This window comes from Xenopus tropicalis, chromosome 1 (genome assembly GCF_000004195.4).
Source record: "Xenopus tropicalis strain Nigerian chromosome 1, UCB_Xtro_10.0, whole genome shotgun sequence".
In the NCBI taxonomy this organism is placed as follows: domain Eukaryota; kingdom Metazoa; phylum Chordata; class Amphibia; order Anura; family Pipidae; genus Xenopus; species Xenopus tropicalis.
This window is the reverse complement of record NC_030677.2, coordinates 161,015,094-161,042,554: the sequence shown is the minus strand read 5'-3', so window position 1 is coordinate 161,042,554 and position 27,461 is coordinate 161,015,094. Positions and strand designations below refer to the sequence as shown.

The 27,461-nt window shown below is 38.8% G+C and overlaps 1 protein-coding gene across 3 annotated transcripts; it reads right to left on the bottom strand.

Annotated features, from left to right (window-relative positions):
• rilpl1 (Rab interacting lysosomal protein-like 1) lies at positions 1–27,461 on the bottom strand. Of its 3 annotated transcripts, XM_031901062.1 has the most exons (8): positions 26,913–27,461; positions 21,052–21,202; positions 18,234–18,352; positions 17,204–17,422; positions 15,837–16,009; positions 10,818–10,910; positions 6,028–6,115; positions 4,066–4,401 (listed from the first exon to the last, which is right to left on the bottom strand). In XM_031901062.1, the coding sequence occupies exons 1-8, from the start codon at positions 27,195–27,197 to the stop codon at positions 4,396–4,398; spliced, it is 1,134 nt and encodes a 377-aa protein (XP_031756922.1). In that variant the 5' UTR covers positions 27,198–27,461; the 3' UTR covers positions 4,066–4,395.

Sequence of the window (27,461 nt, the reverse complement as noted above, 5' to 3'; positions counted from 1 at the left end):
TCAGTTAATCAAAATTTATTTTTTTTAATGCACAATCCATAATCTTAATACTTTAAAATCAATATGGCAAACAAAAGGCACCTTGCATATTTGCATGCACCAGGCACTTAGAACAGGGCTCCTGTACATTCAGTGCTTATTTTAAGGTGCTTCGTGAGAATACTGAAGAATCCAGATTCAAATTAATATGGGGTTTATAGAATTTGCCATGAAACCTTCATTTTAACATGGCTGAAAAAGATAAATAATAAAATAGAATGTTATTTTAGTAATGGCTCTGCTCCATTCTAATTACTGGTCTCATTTTAGAGAGACCAGTTTTTTTTTTTTAATGGAAATTCCTTTAATACATAATAGTTATGACTAAGAGTATTTTCCTTTGGCCCGTAAGCACATGGAAGACCTGTCATATAAAGAACACACAAAATACAGAGCCTGCAGACAGCTGACACTATAACATGTTTAGTAAACCTGTTAAACTACTGGTAGCTGTTAGAGAAAGGTTATAGGGGTTGTTCTCCACCAGCTCAACCCAAAAAGTCTCAGTTTAAAATAACTAATGTTCTTTCAAACTGAGACTAGTATTATTTAAAGAGAGAACTTTCTTTTCTCTACCATAATGCCTTTACAGCTCCAGTTTGTTTGGCAGTAAAAGAATATACATTGCTAGGTACCTTTGTTATCAATTCAGTGATGTGTGCTTACTGGAAACACAACACAAAGCAATTTCTTTTTCTCACCCCTGTGTTCAATAGCAGCTCAAAGTTGCTTTAATGCTTTTCTCAGGTCTATTGAAGAGACGCTGCTACATTTTGATACATTAGTTGCTGGCAGATCTTGAAGTCAGGGAGCATGCACAATAGGGACTCATAATGCTGCTGCTGAGAAATGTACCAGATTCAGATGGCTGGGAGTGTAGAACTGTGTCAAGTGTGATAGTGGTATCTAAGTTGCACTGCATTACCTTAGCTTCTTACTAGAGCTATCTAAGTAAGATAACAATACCAGGGAGAATGTACATAGCACTCAGCTACTGTGTATATGTGGAAGCCACTTGCTCACTGTAACAGGCAGCTCTGCAGTCACACATTCATTCTCAGTATTGGCCATACGTGTACCCCATGAGAGAACTAAAAGTTGCATCCTCAGTATGTATCTGTGCCAAGCCTTGCTCCTCTGGGAGCTGCTTTGCTATGGCCATTAGGGGACCCGGCTGTGCACTTTTGGTAGATTTCTTTTGGTTAAAGTGACAGAGTAAGCTTTTAGTCTGACCCTTTCTTCTGAGTCACAGAAATCTTAAAAATGCCTTTTTCTGAAATACAAAATAAATACACTGTTGCTTCACACATTTCTAAATATTTCACCTCACACATACTGTATTGCTCTCCTGAGATCTCCAACAACACTTTAATTGGCCATCACACAGGAGCAGCAGGGACTTCACCTAAACAGGCTCTGCTCATCTAATCAAAGTGTTGCAATTTGCAAATTCAACTGAGGTCAAACTGAAATGCCTCCCCTGAGGCAATGGTGATCACAGTTTCAGAGAAATCTAGCTCATTAGAACAATACGTGCTTATACAAATTTGACTTGACTGACCAGGAAATATTATTTTTTGAAAATCGGATTTAGGATGAAACGCATAAACTAAGCTATATTCATTTCTAAATAAAACAAAACAAAATAATTTATCCTTCCAAACTAGGTTGACTTTTATCGAATATGAAGGGAATACAGCCTCAATTCTTTGCCACGTATGTGGGGCCATGGACTCTGCAGACCTCCTAAATGATAATATGTGCTAACTCCACAAGTGGGATATTTAGGAAATTGAATAAGTTTATGTTTGTTGTCTCACAAGAACCAAGTACAGATATGGGATCTCTTATCCGGAAACCCCTTATCCAGAAAGTTCTGAATTACGGAAAGGACATCTCCCATAGACTCCATTATAAGCAAATAATTCAAATTTTTAAAAATAATTTCCATTTTCTCTGTAATAATAAAACAGTACCTTGTACTTGATCCCAACTAAGATATAATTAATCCTTACTGGAGGCAAAACAAGCCTATTGGTTTTATTCAGTATTTAAATGATTTTTAGCAGACTTAAGTTATGGAGATCCAAATTATGGAAAGATCCCTTATTCGGAAAACCCCAGGTCCCAACCATTCTGGATAACAGGTCCCATACCTGTAACGACAAGTTCATGAGCACTGCACTCTGTAATATTGCAACATTTTAATGCAAGAATGAAATTTTAGTTGTAGGTAGAAGACTTTTGTGTTTCTCTTGGTGAGCACAGCTCCCATAAAATGAAACCCTTCTGAGAATCATGAGAATATATTTCAAATAATATACACCTAAAAAATATAAATATGCATGCCTGCATGTATTTATATACACACTTGCAAATGTAGGTATCCTCCTATGGGTCAAGACAATGAATTTCATATATTTTATAAAAGCTGGGCGCAGATCCCATTTTAGATAATACAATCACTGTTGCACTGATCTAGTACAGTTATATGGTGTCATAATAATAATATAGTTTGGAAACTATTGTTATAAATAAAAGTGTTGCAAATGTTTGCATCCTCTTTCTGTTATGGGTATAATGGTCCATCTGGCCTTAACCTACCATAATACTCATCCAAATTCACTATAACTTTAAAGTGATACTGTGATCAAAAAATTTCCCTTTTGATAATTCCAGTAAATAATGCAGTGCAGTTTCACTTATAAATCCAGATATCATAACATTAAGTTTTTTAACAACCGCTCAGTAGCTCAATTCTTGTAAAGAGGTATTTCCCTTTAAAAATGAAATTGTTGTATGATGTACCTAATTCTATTCTAAGACAATCGTAGAGGATCTTTATTTTATATTGTTTCTACCGCAGATCATTATGGGGCAGTGTTGTGTCTACAGCACTTTTCCTGTAACCCTGATGTATTTCAGTGGAAATTTAGGACAGCAAATATATTGTTATCAAAAATATCTCCCTAACTGGCCTTCAGGCTGTTCCACAACATATACAACTTTGGACTTCAGAGGTCCACAATTTGGGAACCTATGGTAAAAGTGTTGGTTGAGATTGTATTAGCAAAAATACTTCTCTTGTTAGGGTAATGGCACTCATAGCTGTTGTCCTTTCTGTTGGCAGAGAAACCCAAAAAACACCCCTGTGGTGCCTTTACCATCAGTCCAAAACATGTATTTTTGGGCTAACAAATTTAGGCATTTCTCATACCAGCTAAAATAAGCCAGAGAATATATGTTACATGGGCCACAGACTTTATAGCTCGCTATACCACACTAGTCACAACCCAACGAGGAATAATTAAACATATTTCTGGTTGCCACAAGGTTTTTGCGTGAACGACCAATTATACTGTAAAACTGGCAGAATTTATCATTTTTGTCCCCCATATTTAAGGGCAAGGACACATAGAGCTACTAGTAGCAGCTACTAATCGTGGCTACAAAAATAGACAATGCTGATCATTGTCTCTACGTGTGTTTTAGCAGAGGCAATTCTCAGTATTATCTATGGCAGGGTATTTTCTGGAGTTTAGTAGCCATGAAAAAGTAGCTGCTACTAGTAGCTGTGTGTGCAGTGTGCATTCACCCTTATTCTCAAGGGTTTCCAACATTGCAGTTATTTATATAATTACATTAACTGAGGTTAATGGTAACATTAAACATTAAAAAATGTAATGTTGGCATCAGACTGGGGATTCCTTATATTTTTTTTAGTTACAGAAACTGGATACATTTTATACTTTACTGACTTTTTAGTCAGTAAAGATGAGCAAATGTGTTATTCTTGCGGACCAGCATGAGCCTTTGATTGCTATCATCCTGTATGGACAATTTAAACTCCCACTAGTTGTAGAGTCTCACAAGAGCCAAACTGGAGGCTCCTGATTTTGGCCAATGGCTGGATTTTTATTTTTTAACATAACTATAAGCAGGTGGCCTGTTTTTTGTTAGAATTTTTAAGGATTACAACAAATACCTACAAATGGAACTTGTTTTCTATTGCTTTGTTCTTCTGAAAGACATGGATTACTGACAACCTGGAACCTGATCGCCTCTTGCACTTATGATTACAAGCAGCTTTGTTTCCCTGTGTTTTAAGAATTTCACTTATTTTCCCTGACAAACAAAAAGACCCGGTGACCTAGTGGATTTGTCATTGTCCCATTGTGAAATGTGTTTTTTAGGCATATAAGGCAAAGCAAAATATGTCACATGTGCTGTAATGCTTCTTGTCCTTGTTCTGTATAAACATCATCCCTGTTATACTCTGTCCATTGTCCAAAGGATTCCTGAAAGTGGACATTCTTTTGCATCATCGGCATACGCTTTTTATCTCTTGAGAAAAAGCTAAACCTGAGGAGACAAAAAAAAATAAAGTGTCACACATCCTTACTGTTACATAGGGAATATACTGAGTTCTGTAAAGCTAGGCTTTATACAGGTATAGGATCCATTATCCAGAAACTCATAATTCTGAAAGCTCAGAATTATGGAAAGGCCATCTACTATAGACTTTATTTTAGGCAAATCACAAAAATAAATAATAATAATAATAATAATAATAAAACAGTATCTTGTACTTTATATTAACTAAGATATAATTAATCCTCATTGGAGGCAAAACAGTCCTGTTGGGTTTATTTAATGTTTAGTAGACTAAGGCCCCTTATCCAGAAAACCCAGGTCTGAAGCATTCTGGATAACAAATCCCATACCTGTATAAAGCATTTGCAGAAAGCACCATTTTAAACTGCTTATATACTGTATTTTTTAAACGAGATTCCAAGCCTTATAAACTTGTTCATTCATTAACACTGTGTGCAAGGATAGATTTTATTATATTGAATGGTAGATAAAACACTGTTCTATTGACATGTCATGATAGGCTTTTTAAGGGCACTGGTTGTTCTGATGATTAGTACATGAAGCAGTGATCAAATTGACCATAGCAGGTTGCTTCCCATTGATGGCAAAGACACATAGACACCCAGAGTTAGTAGCTGATACATGTGTTGGGTATTAACACAGTTTGTGAGCTACCAACCAACCAAAGTGCAAACATAATACTATAGTTATGCTTAATCAATAACATTTTGATTTATATTTATATTAGAGAGTGGAGGCCAGGAAACTAAATGTCCCATTTGTCACAAACCAGATGCATTAGAACTACATTCCATACTGGGAAGGATTCATTAAGATGAGCAAAACTTTCTTCAGATTCAATTCCAGATTTACTCATTGTGGTTTATACTTGGAAATAAATCTGTCCCAAAATTCCATGTTAGTAAGCAATCATGTGATCACACATATAAAGACATTCTCTGGATGCACAAAAATCTATTGATTAGTGGCTTGCAAAATGTGTGGCAATAGGGAAAAGACTTATTTAGTATCTGAGAGGATACATTTTTTCCGGAACAGAACTGTTATTGAACCCAGCAAAAAGATACAGAAGTTATGATACATAAGAACAATATATTGCTATGCTCTGCATATGCCCATTGAAACATATACAATTTAGTACATTTTTAATTATAATGATAACTTCTATTGTCTTTAGTTTTGTTATAAAAAATGAACTAATTTAAAACATCTTCCAGTCTGACTGTAGAAAGTGTTACTGTGTGGGGTAATTTCACACAAAGTGTTAGAAGTGTAGGAATAACCATCTCTTTCTTCTCCCAAAGTAGATAATTATGTATGAAACACCCAGTGGATATTCAATAGAAAGAGAATATTTTTTGTGGTCACTAACTGAATAAAAGTAACCCCATAACACAGTATCTATAAAAAAGTGTGTATTGCTCTCAGATAGAATGATTGATATGGTCATTCTGATTGGCAGCAGGTTGGCCAGCCTTGTCATTCCACAATCCCACAATCAGCCAATCAGAATGCCACAAGCTGATCATATGGGAACACACCATATACATGCAAAAACAGCACCCAGTGTAACAGACAGAAAAAAAATCCTACAATAGAGATAAGCCTGCTGATTGGCTGCAAAGTGGGATCATCTGGAATCAACCCAGCTGCTACCATAGGCATTATTGCTGTAAAGATCCTGATTAAACAAAAAATACACAAAATAGAAATCAAACCAGTTAAAAATATATTTATAATATGTATGTGTGTATTTATTATACATTTATATTATACATATAGAAACATAGAATGGTGTTCCAGCATATTAGAGCTTTTCATCTGATTCTGGGTATACTAATATATTGTTAAATTTCTTTATCATATCTTTATCTTTTTAGGACAAATCACATCACAATTTTTAATGAAGTCCATTTTTTTTAATACAACCGTGTATATCAAATAAGGTGCCACAAGAACATCCTATACCCCAGTTAATGGGGCTGTTGTGCCAGCTGGATGAGATCTACCTCCAAAGTTCTCCACTCTAGCTCCCAATATTTCCTCGCACATGCATAAAGATGTAACCAGTACGGGGACTATTAAATATAACTTGGGGTTGGATATCCTCACTAACACAGTGCTCTGTACCTCTTGCCTAATAAAGAAGCCCAAAAAATTAGGTACACAGTTTCCTGGTTTAAAGAAGATGGAAAGGCATAATCACAGAGAATAGGAGATTGCCAATTTGTAAGGCACCCCCAAGTTCTCCTCCTCCCAAAGAAATGCTGGGTGTGCATGCAGTTTTTCAATCTACTGCACATGCACATTTTTACTAGAGATAGACAAATGATCCATAAAGAAAAAGAAGATGGTGACATGGCGCTCCTACTGTAGTATCAAGGGCCAGTACAGTTTTCTGCTAACAGAAACAACAGCCCAGGGTCTCAGGTAAGTGATTATAATCACTGGGGATATGGGGCATAATTGACACCCCCCAATGATGATGCCTTTCCTTTTAATTTAATATTTATAGGGTTTTTACTCCACCATAAATAACCATATATTCTGTAATTTTTAAGCAGAATTATTAGTGTAAAATAATACCTTACCTAAGGTGTTTAAAGTAGGGATGCTCCGAATCCCCTTTTTTTTTTTTTTTTCAAGGATTCGGTTTCAGCTGAAACCGAATCCTAATAAGCATAAATTAGGACATGCTAATTACCCAAAAAAGTGGTTTCAGTGCATCCCTAGTTTAAAGGAATACTGTCATAAAAATGCATCAGTGAATAGAGCTTCTCCAGCATAATCCTGCACTGAAATCCTTTTTTAAAAGTGCAAACATATTTTTTTTTTATTTTTCATTTCCCAGGGTACCATAGCCATGTGACTTGTGCTCTGATAAACTTCAGTCACACTTTACTACTGCGCTGCAAGTTGGAGTGATACCAACCCCCCTCCCTTTCCCCCACAGAATCAGGCACAATGCACTGAGATGGCTGCCTACACATCAATATTACAGCTAAAAATATGTTCAAGAAGTACAAGTAGCACACCCACAGTTTGTACTCCCTTCTTATCTTTTGTTTTGTTCTTTTACCATTTTCCACCTTACTAATTACATCAAAACCCTAATGTATTGGTCACTAGCATAGGGCAATGACACATGGGGAGATTTGTATCCAGCAAATTTCTCCCCAGAAATGCCTTGCCATAGACTAATATTAACTACCTTTGGAATGTTCCCCCATTTATGCCAGATTGCTGCAAGTAATATGTTTTACTAGCAGTGATCTCAGTTTTAGTCTACAACAAGGCATTTTAGGGGAGATTTGTAGCCGCTGGGCTGGAACTAGGGGTAGGCAGAAGAAACATGTGCATAGGGCAAAACTGTGGGGTGGGCAAGCACATAACTCTCCTGTTGCCTGCCCCTAGTCCGGGCCCTTGTTTTCCCACTGCTCATTTTACCTCCCCCGCCCAGTGTGGTGCCAGCACGCATGGGTGCACCCATTCATTTGTGCTTGTATGCATGGGGGAGGGGACCAGGCCCGGATTTGTGGCGAGGCCACAAAGGCCCGGGCCTAGGGCGGCACATACACAGGGGCGGCATGCCGCCCCGTCGCAAGCAAATTTTAACATTTTGCTCCCATACGGAGCAATGGGGACATCTCCCCACTGCTCCGTATGGGAGTTCTAAGTTAGGCGCTTGCGCATGCGCATTAGCGGTCATGGGGGGGGCTTGTTCGCGAAAGGGCAAGTTTTCGCGGCGGGGGTGGGGGGGCGCCCCAAGTAGAAATCCGGCCCTGGAGGGGACAGCTTGGGGACAAGGGGGCTGACCAGGCTGCTTAGGGCACCCAGCGCTTGGTCCGGTACTGGTAGCCACTGTTGCCCTGCTGGTACAGCTGGGGTGTTTGCTACAGTAACACTACTATAATTTATATAATAAGCTGCTGTGTAGCCACGGGGGCAGCCATTCAAGCTGGAAAAAAGGAGAAAAGGCACAGGTTACATAGCAGATAACAGATAAGTTCTGTAGAGTACAATAGTGTGTTATCTGCTATGTGCCTGTGCCTTTTCTCCTTTGAATGGCTGCCTCCATGGCTACATAGCAGCTTATTTATATAAATTATAGTAGACTTTCTGAAGTAAACACACAACTTTTACCTGTGCAGGGCAGCAGCACATTATATTTTAGTTACTTTTATACACTTTTATTCATACACTTTCATTTTTTGGTGTTACTGTTCCTTTAAGACCGATTCAGCATCTTATCTTCCCATATATTGGCACTCCTGACGGGCCTAACCTGACCAACGCCTTGCCTAAAATTGGGCAAATCTTGATCGGAACGGTTTGATTTTCTGTTGAGTAGGGCCCACCGGCTCGTTAATGTGGCCCTCGGCCCGACTGCGCCTATGCCTGCCGTTGTAATTCGATTATTTTCCCTAGGCTGATTTTCCCTAATCTGATCTTGCAAATAGTTCTGACTGACTGACACACAGATATACTGCACAGATGTACAACACAGGGATGAGCAGGGTGACTGTTAGGGGCATATACGATAAAAGGGAAAGGAACATATCATCCATGCACTGGCAAGTCCATGCTCACTGAAGATTAAAATCTTGAAACAGAAAAAGACCCTGTTACCTGGAATACACCATCATGGACAGGAGACACACAAGCCATGATAAGAAAATGAGCATATAACTGTATGCTGGGTGGTACTCAACACTAAAAAATAGGAAAAATCTCAATTTATGGTGGTTATTAAAGCCAATGTTTAGGGCTAAAAAATGGGAGTACATTAATTTACTATTATTATGCTGAAAAAAGTGTTTCTCACTGGATTTCACATGAAAAGTTAATGGTGACAGTTTGCTAACTTTATTGCACATGATCAAAAGTTTTGAATATTTTAGCTGAGAGGCCTTTTCAAAGGAAACGGTATCTAAACAGAGTAGTAATGAAGGGTAATACATATATAGTTGGCTTATGCAGAATATAAAGGTTTATTGCTCTTTTTAAGGGTATCTAAACCCAAATCTAAACTTATTCAGAGTGCACTTTGAGCAATTTACATTACTTTTAGCTATAGCTTACAGCTTTTGACTTTACAGAATAATGGTCTTCCTGTGTCTGTGTAGGCTTCCTCCAGAGTATAGGTACTTCGATTTCTTCCCTCACTCCAAAACACACTGGCAGGTAACAAGCTCCTGATTCAAATGACCCTAGTGTGTGCGAATGCAATAGTGACCTTACAGTGTACATTCCACTGGGGCAAGGACTGATGTGAATAATAAACATTCTGTAAAGCATTGTTTAAATGTGTCAGCACTATATAAAATATATTAGATAGTAATAATACATCAAAGTGCCACCAGTTCTAAATTGTGTTACACATAAAATACTGATGTTTGAAACCCCTCATTTTATCCAGCTGGAAGAGCTCTTATGTATAACGTAAGTGTATTTAGAATGAGCAGATCTTTATTATACTGTAGTTACTGACCCTGCAGTAAGAGAGGATGCATATATGCATTGTGACTGACTATTTCTGCTTGCTAATAAGCATGCTCCCACTAACCCTTCATTTAAACAGCTATGCAAATCAGTGTTTTGGCTAAATGCAATTTTTTGCAGCCCTTCTAAATCCTTAGAACACAACTATAAAATATTAAATGCAGCAAATGGCTGCACCAAAATAATTTATTTTTTTTACACAGAGTATAAATACATCCACACTTTTTAAAAGAACATTAGTACACCAGTAGGTTAAAAATCAGAATATTTTAACATTAGACTTTTACTCTACAAAGCATGCACATGGTTCATGGGAGTGCTGGGACATAAGGAAAGATGTTGGCATAGTGCTCAGGAAATAGAAATCCAGGATGGTGGACCAGCACGGGGTCTAAATTTAACGAATATATTCAATAAGGGGTGCTTAGAAATTGCCACTTTCAGTGAGTTGCACTAAACTTGTCCTATAAGCAAATTAGGGATGCACCAAATCCACTTTTTTCGATTCTGCCGAACCCTTCATAAAGGATTTGGCCAAATACCGAACCGAATCAGTATATGCTAACAAGGAAGGGATAAATCTCATCGCGCTAAAAGTCTCACGATTTTTAGGATCCTGCCAAAAAAGGCAGAATACCGAACAGAATCCTGGATTCGATGAATCCCTAAAGCATATAGCTTGGCTCTACATATTATTTGCAACTGGAACTGGCACCTAAAACATGTTACTTTAACACATGAGAGTTAATGTAAAGCAGAGCTAATCCATTTGGTAATGTGGCAAGACGTAAAAGACTGTCAATTTTTCATTTAGATATATTCTAAAAATCCATACTGATATTATGCAACAAGGTCAATAAGGACATAGCTATGATACTTACAGTCGTTTGATGCCAGACTCCTGAGGGATGGGTGCTTTAGAATCAATCACAGGTGAAGATTGTGGCAGTTTATGTTCTTCGTCTGCTTCTTCACTAAAAAAGGAAAGACACTTTCCAGTCACATAAAGCAAAACATCCCAGTGTTGTATACATACACACACACACACACTTGTCTCTTACATTTTGTTATAACTTGTTTTTGTTTATAACTAATTGGCTCATCCATCCCTGTTAGCAATCTAATTAGCAGTAAGTGAGATGTCCTGAAACCTGTAGTACCTATGGGTTTAACTGGGTTGGGCGGGTTAAAGCTGACAATTAACTTCTTTTGCGCGTGGTACACCTAAATGTCTATGCCTAGGGGCCTCTCCGCCACTGATCAGTCGGCCACCCCCACTGGCGTGCCTCCCCAGCTCATCCCTGTCTTTCATCTACAGATTCACAGCCACCATGTCCCCTCTGATGACAGGGAGGAGGGCTTTGGGTTTCTCCAGAACTGGGCTGATTTCTCAATCGGCTACAGGCTCTTTGCCAGGGATGGGCTGCACCTCAATGATGATGGGGCAGCTGCTTTGGGGGAAAAGATGGCTAGAGGGTTGGAGGAGATTTTAAACTAGGAGTGGGGGGGGAGGGTGCAGCGGGAAATTCTGTGGTAGACAGGATAGATGAGGTAGTGGGCATAGTAAGGGAAATTGGGGAAGGAGACTTGCTTCGGGATACTGATAATGGCAGGGAGGCCCATAAGTTGTTTACACGTCATTCTCACGCCGGAACCAGTATTAAATGTATGTTTACCAATGCAAGGAGTCTGACTGGTAAAATGGGAGAGCTGGAAGTACTGGCGTTGGAGCGGAAATATGATGTGATTGGTGTTGCTGAAACTTGGTTGAATGAGTCTCATGACTGGGCAGTTAATATTGGGGGGTATACATTGTTTCGGAGGGACAGGGGCAATAGAAAAGGAGGAGGAGTGTGTCTGTTCATTAAGCACGACTTAAAAGCAAATATTAAGGAGGAAGTTATGGGGGGAACAGAGGGAGCTGAATCCTTATGGGTTGAGCTTCTCACAGATAGTAAAGAATCTACCAAACTAATTGTAGGGGTATGCTATAGACCCCCTAATGTAAGCGAAGAGGAGGAGGCCCAGCTCCTGTTGCAAATAGAAAAGGCTGCTAGTTTGGGGCAAGTGATAATAATGGGGGATTTTAATTACCCTGATATTGACTGGGGCAATAGTACTGCCAGGACAGTAAATGGGAACAAGTTTATAAACTTGCTGCACGACAACTTTATGTCACAGGTTGTTGAGGAGCCAACCAGGAACAATGCTATACTAGATCTAGTGATCTCTAATGACCCAGAACGTATAGCAAATGTGCAAGTGGTTGAACCCCTGGGTAATAGTGACCATAATGTTATTTTATTTGATGTTTGGTGCAGGAAACAAATTTACACGGGGGCAACAAAGACACTGAATTTTAGGAAGGCAAATTTTAGCTCCTTAAGGGCTGCGCTTCAGGGCATAGATTGGGGCATTATGTTTTCTGATAAAAATACAGAGCAGAAATGGTTGTCATTTAAAATGATATTAAATCATTACTGTTCTCAATTCATTCCATTAATAAGAAAAAGTAGAAGTGTTAAGAATCACCCTATGTGGCTTAACTCTGAGGTAAAGAAGTTAATAGGGAAAAAAAGGAAAGCTTTTAAGAAATATAAGTCAGAGGGGACAGTAGCTGCGTTTAATGAATATAAACACTATAACAAGTGTTGTAAAACAGCAATCCGGAAGGCAAAGATAGAAAATGAGGAGCGCATCGCGGCCGAGGCCAAGACTAACCCCAAAAAGTTTTTTAAGTATATTAATAGTAAAAAGATGCAGGTTGAGGGTGTGGCCCCATTGAGTTATAATAACAATATGGTTACAGCGGATACAGAAAAGGCAGATGTGCTTAACCAGTTATTTTCTTCTGTGTATACAGTAGAGGAGCCAGTGGGCCAAGTCTCACCCAATAGCTTCACTGTTGCCTCAGCTCCAACTACACAGTGGTTGGCACAGGATATGGTGCTTAAAGGGTTACACACGATAAATGTAAACAAGGCACCGGGGCCAGATGGAATACACCCACGGGTACTGAGAGAGCTAGGGGCAGAATTGCAGTGGCCCTTGTTTCTGATATTCTCAGACTCGCTCTCATCAGGTATGGTACCTAGTGATTGGAAGAAGGTGAATGTCACTCCCATATTTAAAAAGGGAGTAAGATCTCAGCCTGGCAATTATAGGCCTGTAAGTTTGACATCCGTGGTGGGCAAGTTATTTGAAGGCTTGTTAAGGGATCACATTCAAAATTATGTAGTGGAGAATGGCATTATGAGCAGTAATCAGCATGGCTTTATGAAGGACAGGTCATGTCAGACCAATTTAATTGCTTTTTATGATGAGGTAAGTAAGAAGCTGGACAGTGGGGATTCAGTAGATATAATCTATTTGGATTTTGCCAAAGCATTTGATACCGTTCCCCACAAACGACTGCTTTCTAAGCTAAGGTCTATTGGTCTTAGTGAAGTCGTTTGCACATGGATAGAAAACTGGCTACAGGATCGGGTACAGAGGGTGGTTGTTAATGGTACATTCTCTACTTGGAATAAGGTTCTCAGTGGGGTCCCTCAGGGTTCTGTACTGGGTCCACTTTTGTTTAATTTGTTCATAAATGACTTAGGGGAGGGTATTATGAGTAATGTATCAGTGTTTGCAGATGACACAAAACTCTGCAGACCAGTCAATTCTATCCAGGATGTGACATCCCTGCAGCAGGATCTTGACCAACTGGCAATCTGGGCAGCTAAGTGGCAGATGAGATTTAATGTGGATAAATGTAAGGTCATGCACCTGGGATGTAAAAATATGCAAGCCCCGTATACCCTTAATGGGACTGCACTAGGCAAATCCATAATGGAGAAGGACCTTGGAGTCCTTGTAGATAATAAACTTGGCTGTAGCAAGCAATGCCAGGCAGCAGCTGCAAGGGCAAACAAGGTTTTGAGCTGTATTAAAAGGGGTATAGATTCACGGGAGGAGGGGGTTATTCTTCCCCTTTACAGAGCACTGGTAAGGCCCCATCTAGAATATGCTGTTCAGTTTTGGTCTCCAGTGCTCAAACGGGACATTATTGAGTTAGAGAGGGTCCAGAGAAGGGCAACTAAGCTGGTAAAGGGTATGGAAAGTCTCAGTTATGAAGAAAGACTGGCCAAGTTGGGTCTGTTTACACTGGAGAAGAGGCGCTTAAGAGGTGACATGATAACTATGTATAAATATATAAGGGGATCATATAATAACCTCTCTAATGTTTTATTTACCAGTAGGTCCTTCCAACGGACACGAGGGCACCCACTCCGTTTAGAAGAAGGGAGGTTCCATTTAAATATTCGGAAAGGATTTTTTACAGTGAGAGCTGTGAAGTTGTGGAATTCCCTCCCCGAATCAGTCGTACTGGCTGATACGTTATATAGCTTTAAGAAGGGGCTGGATGGATTCTTAGCAAGTGAGGGAATACACGGTTATGGGAGATAGCTCTTAGTACAAGTTGATCCAGGGACTGGTCCGATTGCCATCTTGGAGTCAGGAAGGAATTTTTTCCCCTCTGAGGCAAATTAGAGAGGTTTCAGATGGGGTTTTTTTGCCTTCCTCTGGATCAACTTGTAGTTAGGCAGGTTTGGTATAGGCATTATGGTTGAACTTGATGGACGTATGTCTTTTTTCAACCCAACTTACTATGTTACTATCAGAGAACCTGTGCTATTACAGGATAATAATATTGTGCTAAACAGGTCCTAATATTTTTGGGATGATAAGGTGACTGTTCGTTCCAATGCAATTAAGCATGGTTATTTACTGGGCTGCACTTAAAATACCATGACTGCCCACCAAATAGTCTGAACATTTTCTCTGTAACCACAAGGGATCTTGTCAGCATAGACACAAAGAGTAACAAATCAGGCTTCACTCTAAACCATTTTTCTTTTATTCTCTCCCTTTCTGTTCTGCTCTACTTTTCTCCTATTTTCTCCTAATCTTTACATCACCTTTTATTATTTCCTTTACATTAAAGCTCATTTCTGCAATTTCCATCCCAAGATTTGTGCTCTGCTTTCTCTAGTCTTCAATTAATATGCCCCATTTTTTTTCTTTTCTGCGTTCACCTTCACCCATTCCTTTCCCATCCTTCCATACCAATAATCAAGTTTGTGAATCTCTAAATGCAACGGCAGCTGTCCTGTGTGTACATTTTTGGGGGCATATCCATGTTCAATGAATACTATTCACATTCAGGTGCTTTATTCAGCTTCTCAGTTATACCTTAAGGGCTCTGGCACACGGGGAGATTAGTCGCCCTTGACAAATCTCCCTGTTCGCGGGTGACAAATCTCCCTGTTCGCGGGCGACAAATCTCCCCGAAATGCCATCCCACCGGCGAAAATGTAAATCACCGGTGGGATGGAATACGAGCCGGCACGATTTCCCTGAAATTGCGGAAGTTGCCTCGAGAGGAAACAGCTACTAGCAGCAGCTACTTGTCATGGCTACAAAAATAGACAATGCTGATCATTTACTGATAACTGTCTCTGTGTGTTTTAGCAAAGGCAATTCTCAGTATTGTCTATGGCTGGGTACTAAGTAGCTCTGTATTTTCACGCCCTTAAAATGCCCTCCTGGAAATGCTGAGGATACACTTCCTTTAGTATTTTGCAGAAACAATTATTTTTTGTTGCTTTTAATGTACATCAGATATTTGCAGGTTTTATTGTTACATGTTATTTTTTCCTATTAGCACTTAGCCCTCCCTTGCTCAACTGTGTCGCACTAACTCTCTCCATGCTTCCCATTAGCTGTCAAACAGGTTGCTTTTCTACCCAAGGCTTTTTGGCTGCACACATCTGCAACACAGCCACAGCACCACCCTGGCATTCACTTAATCACTGCTTTATGCTCTTTATTACCTAACATAGTTGTTAGTTTACCTTTTATAATAAGCAAGTTCCTCCTGCAACATAAAGACTTTGGCTTTTAGCTCATTTCTCTCATGTAAGACGTCTCTCAGCTCTTGTAAGGTAAACCTGGGCCTGTTGGAATCTTTAAGATCCAGAGACAATTTTTCTGTTTCTAAGATACTCTCTTCATTTAGAGTTTCTGTCTGGAGAGAGGAAAACAACACTCTGTCTGTACATACAGGTATATCACATTTTCTACTTTCAATGGAATTACAAATGACTGAATTAATATAATTACTGTTTATCAGGAGTTACAAAGTATTGAGTGTCAGATAAAATCTACAGTCCAGAGGTAAATGTGGCCACACTAATCTTCAAGATTTGTGTGTTCCTTGCTTCACATTCATATAGCTGCTCTTTCACATTAGCCAGTCCAATGCAATCAAAGATCTGCCCTGATCTATGCATCACCCCCTTCTGCTAAATCCATGTGAATCCTCAGCAGGAATATACCAAATATATCATTTTTTAATTTGAACAAAGATAAAATCCTCAATGAAAGGTTAAAATCAAAATGAAGCAAAAATTAAAATGTATTTTCAGATTTGGGCAAAATCCTAAAAAAGCATTGGGATTTGAATTGAAACACTATTGTTACATGTTTATGGTCAGTTCCAAGCCCAGGCAATTTGTGGACTCTGGCATTCCAGAGGGGCTGTTGTAAGATGCCATAGATATATACCCTATTTAGTGGGCTGGTGGGGGGCTGTTTGGCCACTGTCTTGAATTGTCAGTGCCTATTCTAAATCCCAGTCTGGACCTGGTGAGTTCCCCTGTATAGTTGTATGCTCAAGTTGGTGGTGTCTCCATTGGGGAAACTATGTAGCAACACTTATTTTTAGTATGCAAGCCACACTTCAGGCCCATGAAGTACATGTTTGGAAGCAGATGTCACACAGATTATGCAGCCAGTAATAAACAGGCACAGCCTCGGATCTCCACGTTGAATCAAGAAGCAAGTATAACAATGCTTTGTAGTATTTATCATAGAAGCTACACAATTCATATTTCGCTACTGATAATTGTAAAGGTTTTTTTGACAGTCTAAACCGCGAGACTTCCTCTTCCTAAGGGTAATGTCCCACGGGAAGAATAGTCGCTCATGTTAAATCTCTGTTACCGGGGGCAACCTTAAGGATTAAGGAGTGAGTTCCACATTGAGAAATAAATAAATGATTAGCTGCCCATCTAGTTCAAAAGAACATGCTTTGTTTAGTATATGCTACTTTGTCACTTGTACCTTTATATCTCTGTTTCGACCCTTTAAAAAGCCACCAATAATTCAATGTATCACTATGCATGTCATTTTTAGGGCACATACCATAGAAGCCTCTTACCTTTATCTCCTCTCCATTTGTATGCTGCTCTCCTTTCAGTTTGTCCCTCAGTTTACCAATCTCTAGTCTCATACTGGCTGCTTCCTGTTCCTTTGTTTGCAAATATGCTTCCAGTTCCACCTTTTGTTCAATCAGAGCCTTACCCTGAGCTTCTACAACAGTTACGCGATGCCGCAGATCATGATTAATTTTCATTAGACGGCTCTGTTGCTGCTGTAACTGAAGTAAGTTAGGAAAAGTATATGTTATATATATATATATATATATATATTATATATATAGAGAGAGAGAGAGAGAGAGAGAGAGAGAGAGAGAGAGAGAGAGAGAGAGAGAGAGAGAGAGAGAGAGAGAGAGAGAGAGAGAGAGAGAGAGAGAGAGAGAGAGAGAGAGAGAGAGAGAGAGAGAGAGAGAGACACATTTAAAGTTTTCAGAGACACATTTAAAGTTTTCTAGTGAAGAAGATATATTACTTGGGTCACTGTTTAATTCTAGATGAGCCAGGAACATACTGTATTATATATGGTACCTATAGTAACATATAAATCTCCTTACACACCCTTTTGTTTTATGCCTTTTATAGAAAAAAATACTGACTTTGCAATTCTTTTTATCTTTCTTTCCCATTAAAAACATTGTCATCGAGCATCATTTCTACCAGCCAGGCTGGTAGAATACCACCATGCTGTAACCCTACACACACCTGAAACAAGATTATGTGGAAAAGGACATGGTTTGGGAGGATTTGATTATCCAGGTTTGGTCCAAATCAGTTATTCTCACAATTTAACATCCATTTTGGACTAAATGAATTCTAAATAGGCTCTAAATAGGTCTAAAAATTATGTCTATGTATTTCTATGAAGTTTCCACCTTAACAGTATGTTTTGCTCCCTATATGCCAAGCGACACAGGCACACAAATCTGTGGGTAGTTAGAGTTCATAGTAATGCATGTGGGGTCACAAGCTTCTCTTTTTAATAACATTCAGGTAAAAAGTTAACAGAGCCTGCCATGAAAGTTCAGTACTTACAGCTTCCACATCCTCATTTTTAAGCACAAGCTCACGATCTTTAGCCCTTATTTCATCCCTTTGTTTATCTACCACCTCCTTTAACTTCTTCATAACTTGTCTTTCTCTTTCAGACATTCCTAAAATAGTTAAAATACAGGGTTATTTTATATGGAATATATTTGAAGCACTGAAAAAAGAAGTGTAGAACTGAAAAAAATTAAACGTTTCTTCCAGTTATATTTCACAGAGACACTATCATCAAAATATAAAGTCTGTTTGTGCCTCAAAACAATATGCAAGTTATTATTAAATAATTTCTGCTGATCGATCCGTAATTATTCTTAGGATTTATAAAACAAAGTTAACCCACGGCCAATGGAATGAATTTGTTATTGATCAAGTTACTAATCTTCCTGGAAAACATGTTTATATTTCCAGAAAAGTAGATTCAATCAATATTGGTTTCTGCATCAACAGAGATGAAATCTGGAAAAAAATGTTACAAAATGAACGCCTATAGCCTACAATAGAATTTAATTCATCTGGCCAACCCTTCTTTTAGGTGTCTGCAATACAAATCCCTGGAAGATTTGGACAATGTTAATATACGTTTTGATAAAATAGATAGAACTGGCCTACAGATTAAATTGATTTAGCTGTCTAGTTTGATTTCATTCTTTAAAATTCAATGGAAGATCCTATAGCTAGGAATTTCTATTTGATGTTTCATAAAAATTCTGGTTTTCATTTAGAAAACCATTTATAACTATTAATTTACTCATATTTCAAATAAGTTACAATCAGGTAGATAGAATCTGGGTAGTAAGGTGCCAGTATGTGTTTATGAACATACAGGTACAAAACAAAATTTTACACCATATTTTATATATATTTTTTAAGGCCACTCTCTACTTAAAGTCGCATTCAGTAATGTACTGGTGGTATGTACTTCAAATGTATAACTGGCTCACACAATGGACCACACATGGGACAGGAAATTAAAAGCAAAAGCTTTTATCTCTTTACATTAAATACATATTCTTAGGCAGTAAAACAATTCTTAAATCACTTCATATTTAAAAGGCTTTACATCAGTGATCCCCAACCAGTGGCTCGTGAGCAACATGTTGCTCCCCAACCCCTTGGATGTTGCTCCCAGTGGCCTCAAAGCAGGGGCTTATTTTTGAATTCTTGGCTTGGGGGCAAGTTTTGGAGGCATCAAAACCAGGTGTAATGCCAAACAGAGCCTCCTATAGGCTGGCAGTCCACATAGGGGATGCCAAATAGCCAATAACAGTTCTTATTTGGCACCCCCAGGTACACGTTTCATGCTTGTGTTGCTCCCCAAGTCTTTTTACACTTAAATGTGGCTCACGGGTAAAAAAGGTTGGGGATCCCTGCTTTACATGGTGTTAAAAATAAGTTCCCCTCCTTTTTTAAATTTAATTTAACTTAAAATTGGTAATACCCCATATGTACTGAGCCCCTTGTTTTCATATGTATATACAGTATATCTTCTTCCAACGAACGTTTGGATATCAATCGTTTATTTAAATGCAATGATCTAAAACTAACATTCAGACAGAAATTGTAGCGTAAAGCCCTAAAAATAACAAATTGGAGGATGTTCTGAGCAGGAAATATTTGTCAGACACTAATCAGATGAGAGTGACTTCCTGGAAATGCACTGTAGATCCCCCCAGGATATCGTCAGATACAAAATACATGCACAGATTTTATTTTTATCCAACTGAAATTTTCTAACCTGTAATATTCACTAAACGACCAATCTCCATGGTGCAAAAACGATCAGGACTATAATTTGGAGCCCAGACACAGTATGAAAATCTTATGAAACTATGTTTTGTATGATTATATTGGTGCGGGTATGGCCAGCTTTACTCTCCCCAAGACCAAATGCAGCAATAATAAGCAAAGTCAGTAAGAAAAATAGTATTTACAGTGGCACAACAATAGTGGAAGAAGACACCGTGATGGTGGCAGAGGAAGGGTCTGGGTTGTGACGGAGCCCTGGAAGGTGATGAGAATATAGTAATTTTTTAAATACAATAGAAAACATGGGGCATCTCTCCTTGGCTTTGAGGGCCACTCTTGGATTACAGCATGAATATGTCTCATATAATGTGCCTTTGGGATTTTAAGTTCTTATGCTTTTGCGTATAAGAAAGGAATAACTTGGTGAGTGCCTGACTTTTCCTGCCCATTATCACTAAGACAGTGCTGGGTGTCCTAGTATGGGAGTGAGCTGTTGATAAAGAATTTTCATTATTGCACTATAGTCACATTAAATATGTATTATGCCTGTAGGCCTCTCCCCAGGAAGCATTACATCTCATAAACTTCCCACAACAAATAAACCTCCCACTGACTGAATGGAAACAAATCCATGCTGTATGAATGGAAATGATCAAGCCAATGACAGAGTCAGGAAGGCCTGATTCACCATCAGCTGAAGATGCTTCTCTATCCAGAGTGCAGCTTGTTCTATTCCGGGGAGATAAAGTGACAGGCAGTGGCATTACTCTCTGGATACCAAAATAGCATGGCTTTAATTAAACACTGTAACACAGATTATAATAGTACATGACCCTGAAAAGAACACTGATTGGAAGACCGCAATAAAGAAATAAACCCATTTATTTACAGCCTTATTTAACATTCTTTGTTGTGTTATGTTTGGGGGCTATGAACCTTAAGATATTAAAATAAAAATCTGATTAACTCAGTGAAACAACTTTAGAAAATCAACACACAACAGATTACTTGTTAACTATAGGACCGGGGTAACTAGAATATGATCTGTAATTGCATTTACCTTCATGTTTCTGAAACTCCTCCTCAGTGAGATTGATATCCTTTTGGGACAGGTTAGATACAAGCTGTTTGTTTTCTTCCTGAAGCTGGGCTATCTGATTCAGAAGATCCTGTGCTTCTCCACGCCACACGTCTTCCACCAGCTCAAGCTCCTGCAAAATTAAAAAAAAGATTACTCTGTCTATTTCCATGCAATAAAGAGGCATCCCCTTAACTCTCACGTAGTATGAGTTACATATAAAACATGAGAAACATAAAACAATTACAGTAAAGAAATCACAAATGCTGCATAGTTATATGTGTCACTCATTCACACCTTATAGAAGATACTTTGTAGCATGTACACTGATGGCAGTGTACATGTTACAAAGTAACTTCTATAAGGTATGAATGAGTCTTCTATACTATATAATATGTATAGTTATAATATATAGAAATAGACTGTAAACACATTATTTATTAAATACCCGTTTGAGCAGTGTGATAGGTAGAAACCAGGTCTCTGAGGAAGTGCGCTGACAAAAAATGCGTTAGACCTCAAGCTGTTTAATAGAGATGTGATAATGTGCACTTTTAAACTTTAACTGTTGCGGCTTTTATACTACCTGGAGTGCACTGCTGAATTGTGGATTTTTGATAGGTAGAAACCAAGCACATAAATAGTACACAAAGATTTACATACGCAGAACACTTTGGGGCGTATTTATTATGCTGTGTAAACGGAGTAAAAAGCTGTGTAAAATGAATGGAAAAGATCGCCGCCTGAACGCCGGATATTACGCCGCTATTTTCCATAAGTTCTGGTGGAAGAAAAAACGCGTAAAAAATTTACGCAAATTTGATGCCGTTTTTACGCCATTTTTACACAGCTAAGCCTTGCGATGTGTGGCGAATTTTCTCGCTCTTTTTTACACAGCATAATAAATATGCCCCTTTCTGTAATTCATGTATTTTGATAAAACACTAACCCCCATTATGTAATAAAAGGCACTAGATTTGCCCAGTAGCAGTAACCCATTGCAACCAATAAGATGTTTGCTTTTAAACAGATGACCAGAAAATTCTACCTGCTGATTGGTGCTACTACTGGGGAAGTGTAATGCCTTTTATTACATAACCCCTTTAGTTCCTAAATTAGCATATGTGTTGAATGATTTCAATAACAGCATTACACAAGTGCTTAAGAGCTGTTTTATAATCTGCCCTATGTGAGAACTGAAAGGCAGATGTAATGTCTATAAGTGCACCCCGATGTTGTGGTGAAAGGCAGCAGATTGGCATTTTCTCTGGAAATTTACATACGCCAGCAGGAGAAAGTACCTAGTGTGACACAGCCCTTAAAAGATTTCAGTAAGGGGAATTTCTACTGGCAGCTAAAAATTATTATTATTTTTTTTTTTTTTCAAACATAAGGTTAAAAATATAAAAAGCAAAAACAAAACATACTTTTAATATCCATATTCATGTATTTTATCATTTTGATATTAATGTAAGCTTCACTTTGTTGAAGGTTATTTGCTATGAGCTGCCTGCCCAGCATTAAAACTGTTTAGGCTAATGCCTGACAGAGCGATTTAGTCACCCGCAACAGATTTCTGCTGCCGCAGGCGACTAACCGCTCCTAAATGCCTTTCCACCGGAAAAAAATGAGTTGCTGATGGAAAGGCCGATGCGTGACTTTTCCGAAGTTGTGCTAAGTTTCATCCTGCAGGCAACTTTGTGTGACTTTAGATAGGTGAAGTGATGCTTAGGCCTTTCCACCTGTGATTCCTATTGTTGCCAGTGGAAAGGCATTATTGAGTGGTTAGTTGCCCGTGGAAGCAGAAGATTATCGCTGGTGACTAATTCACTCCGCTGGACATTAGCCTTAGGTGTCTCTATGCATGAAATAAATACACGCAGACTGAAAAATAAATAATGAAATAAATAAAGACACAGCAGCACGGTGGCTCAGCGAGTGAGCACTTCTGCTTTGCAGAGCTGGGGTCAATTCCTGAGAGTGATGTATACTTTCTGTAAAAGGCAGCACAAACGTGTAATGCTATAAATAACAAATAATCGTAAAACAAAATATACACAATCGGTATGATAAATCACCTTTAAACCTAGTTGATGGATCTTTCTTAATTTAAAAAATGATTCTAAATTCCCAAACTGCCTATCGGGGTAATACATTAAAATGTCTTACATTTGCCCACATCTAGTAACCAAAAGCAACCAGTCAGATGTTAGTTTTCAAACAGCTGACCAGTACATGTTACCTGTTGATTGGTTGCTATGAGTTACAAAGCAAGTAGCAAATGTAAGACCATTTATTACATTACCCCATAAATCTGCTTCAAAAACTGCCAGCCGAACAGAAATATGCTTATATAAATTGCAGGAGAACCAGTGCCTCTTACAAATAATGGACTCCATTAGTTAAAGTCACAGACCCAGTGTTCTCCCCAGGCTTTTTTGGCCAGGCACATTACTTCTAGCTCATGCAGTGAAGTTTCCAGTGTTTTTTTTTTTCTAGGGAGAACACTGCATACCTAAATGAAAAACTGTGTGGGAATAGGAGATGCAGAACCAAAGACTTAAAATCTGTAAATCTGTATACAGTGCATACTTCATACGTTTCAAATACTGGTCTCTTATCCCCATTATATGAACCACCTTCCATAATAATAAATCTTTAAATAAAAATTAAAATGAAAGTGAGGTGGTTAGTTCAGGCAGTTAGTAAAACTCACACCTATGGGACTACAGATAAAGTAAAATATTATTATAAATTAAAGCTGGGTAGAAAGTATCCCCAATTCAATTAATGAAATGTCTCCTGGTAGTATTAGCTTCAAATGTGGATTTTCAACAATTTCCTACATATTCCCAAGCAATCAGAACTAAATTAGGGTATATGGTTTAATAATAATAAGTTATATTTCCACAAGCTAAGCTTTATACATAAAGTGTAGGACAATTCACTGCAAGAGCAATTTAAAAAATAAGGTTTATATAAACCTGACTTAGATTAATATGGTTTATACATACAATTATATGACTAACATTGTATGACTTAATTCACTGCTACTGGCAATAAAGATGTATAATTACAAGTTGAATACAAGGTTGGGGCATGTTAAATGAGCACATTATAGCTGACTTGTTGTAGCAGGCTAAATAGATTCCTATGGAGGAATCTGTTCTACCATTTGATAACTGTGAGCAAAAGGTACCAATCACATACAAATAACAGTTCATCACAGTACAGAAAATAGAAAAAAATATGATGATTTCATTTCTAAAAAGACTTTCACAAAGACCAAGAAGAACAACTGAGATCAAACTAAACTGAATGCATAGAAAGCGAAGAAGGAAGAAACTTTGTTATAATCACAACAGAAACAGAGTAACATACATGTGCCTTTACTCCTAGCGAAAAATGGTAACTACATTGTTTTTATGTCCAACAGGTCACCTGTGTAAACCAGGACCTAACTGGCCATACATGTATCCAAATGAAGAAAATCCTGATTGAAACACTCATTTTTATCTAGTCAGTAAGTCAGTCCATGTTAAAAATACAGGCTATCAAACTTTATCAGTTTTTATCTGCTCTGATAAAAACACATAATTTATATTAGTTCCACTATTTTTAGACGTGCAACTATATCCAACTTGTAGGATGTGATATCCCAATTTTTTGAATACCGTTATCTTTATAAATCAGACCATGACTGTCAATCTGGGAAATCTGATAAATGTCAAAGGAGCTAACTGCTAACCAACACCTGTGCTTTATATTGGGCCTGTGTGGGGTCAGGGTCAGACTGGTCCGGTGGGGCACCGGGAAAAAACTCAGTGGGCCCTCGTCAACCCAAGCCCACTCCCTGCCACTGCGTGCTCCCCCTTCCATTGAAGCTGCAAGGTGGAAGTGCGGTACACGGTGGGGTGAAGGGGGGTGTAGCAGCTCCAGACTGGGATGGGTGGCCCCAGGCTGTGGGCCCGGGACACCCCAGTCTGCACACAGTGTCCAAGACCAGTGATGCCCAAGCAATGGCTCATGAGCAACATGTTGCTCCCCAACCCTTTAAGGTGGCCATACACGTGGCGATCCGACGATGTTTCGTACGACCATCGGTCGCACGAAACATCGTAAGATCCGCCACACACCATTCAGGGCTGAATCGGCAGGTAAGGAGGTAGAAACAATAGGATTTCTACCTCCTTCTGCCGATTCAGCTCTGAAGGGAGAATTTTGGTCAGGCGCCTTCTATGGCGCCCGATCAAAATTTTCTAACCTGGCCGATCGGCGAGTCGACCGATATCAGCAGCTACCTGCGATATCGGTCGGCTCACTGACATGCCATACACGCACCGATTATCGTACGAAACGAGGTTTCGTACGATAATATCGGTGCGTGTATGGCCACCTTTAGATGTTGTTCCAAGTGGCCTCAAAGCAGGTGCTTCTTTTTGAATTCCTGGCTTGAAGGCAAGTATTGTTTGCATAAATACCAGGTGTACTGACAGACCCTCCTGTAGACTGCCAGTCCACATAGCGGCTACCAAGTAGCAATCATACCACTACATAACTGGTGTTATATAAATGTATGTATGTATAACTTTATTTATAAAGCACCACAAGGGTACGCAGCACTGTACAATCTTACAAAATACAAAATTACACACAGGGAGGACAAGTGTTATAATAAATAAATAAAATAAATATATATAAATGCACAGGGAGTGCCATGTGGTATGAGACACAGTAGGAAGGAGGTCCCTGCCCCAATCTAAGTTAATAAAGGTTAATAACAAATTTATCCATACTGCAGATTTATTGACTATTTAATCCTGAACTGAGTTGCACGATTCCTTTCAATCTGTGCAATCATGTTTGTCTTTGGAAAATGTAGTAGTTTTTCTACATAAGCCCAACTAAATTAACCCATCTCAAAAAGGAGATGAGTTGTGAAAGAGAGAAGAAATTAAACACTGATGATGATACACTTATGTGTATCTGAACTAATAATCACTGGGTATTTAAATCAGAGCACAAAAAAGTAAAGTATATATTTTACTTCTTTGGTAAGCACTTAAGTATTTGTTTAACATATTTATAGCTGAGCAGTCAAGTCTCTAGATATATACTTATATTCAGAATGACATTTGCATATCCAGTCACGTTGTCAGTACAAGACTATAATAACAAATAAGAAAGGTATTCAAAAGTTGTTTTTGGGACATTAGTGACTTTGGACAGCAATATGTTTTCATCTTGAGCTCTTTAGGAGGTAGATCTCTACCTCTGGTAAAGGTTATTGGTTGTTATTTCTACATAATTTGTATTTAATGTATACAGCTACATATTGTACAGTGCTGCATAATTTCTTGGTTCTTTATAAATACATGTTGGTAATAATAATAATCTTAACACTAAAAAAATGCGACTTTACCAGTACAGGTTACTTGCAGTTAAATTTTTTGAGCCCAAATGATAGAGAAGAGACCAGGGATTATACCCAAACTGTTACCCTGAACTACAAATCCTACTTACTAGATGTTCTGCAACATATTTTGTATGTAACCAGTTTATGTATGTTGGAAGTTGCTTTTGTTATTCAAAAATCTGTTTTGGGTGATGTTACCATTTAATACATTCTGCAAAGTGCAGTGTTTGTTTAACATAACAATAAAGGGATAATGTAGGAGCCCTGTATGTAAATCCTCTATATACTAAATGATACTAAAGTCTTTATTTTACTTTTTTTTCCCTGAGTGCCAGATGCTGCGCATTGCAGAGTGTTAACCCTATGGTTGCCAGTGAGCCCTCCAAAACAAAACAAAGTTACATTCTCAGGCATATTTCCCTCTCACCTTCTGGTGCTTCTTTTCCTTTTCTATCCTGTCCATTCGTTCCAGCCTCAGTCTGTCCAGTTCCAGTCTCAGTTCTTCCATCTCTGGGTTGATGTGGTTCCTACTGACCAGAACCTCCAGAATTTCCAGCACCCGTACCACTTTGGGCATAAGCCTGCCGATAACTTCGCAGCCATATTGGTCAATGACCCTCTCGAACTCCTGTCCCACTGCAGAAGCGATGTCATAGACATCCATAACTGTCAGCTCGGCCACATTCTTTTCCAGGGCTGAGATCCCCTCCATGTCTGTTCCGCAACAACTCCCTCCTTCCTGGCCTTGGAACAGCCTTCTCCCGCAGGACAGCCGGGGGAAGGGCGATCTCCTTCTGCTGTTGCTGCTGCTGTGAGCCTAATGTGGGAGATCTCATATAACACGTACTGGTTCCATTATCCCTGGGACTGGAGCTTCCCCAGGCCGCCTAAGCAGCGCAGGAAAGCCAGCGAGCAACTCTCACAGCGACCAACAAACCCTGTGGCTAGATGACAGCAGAGGGCGCTACTGCGCATG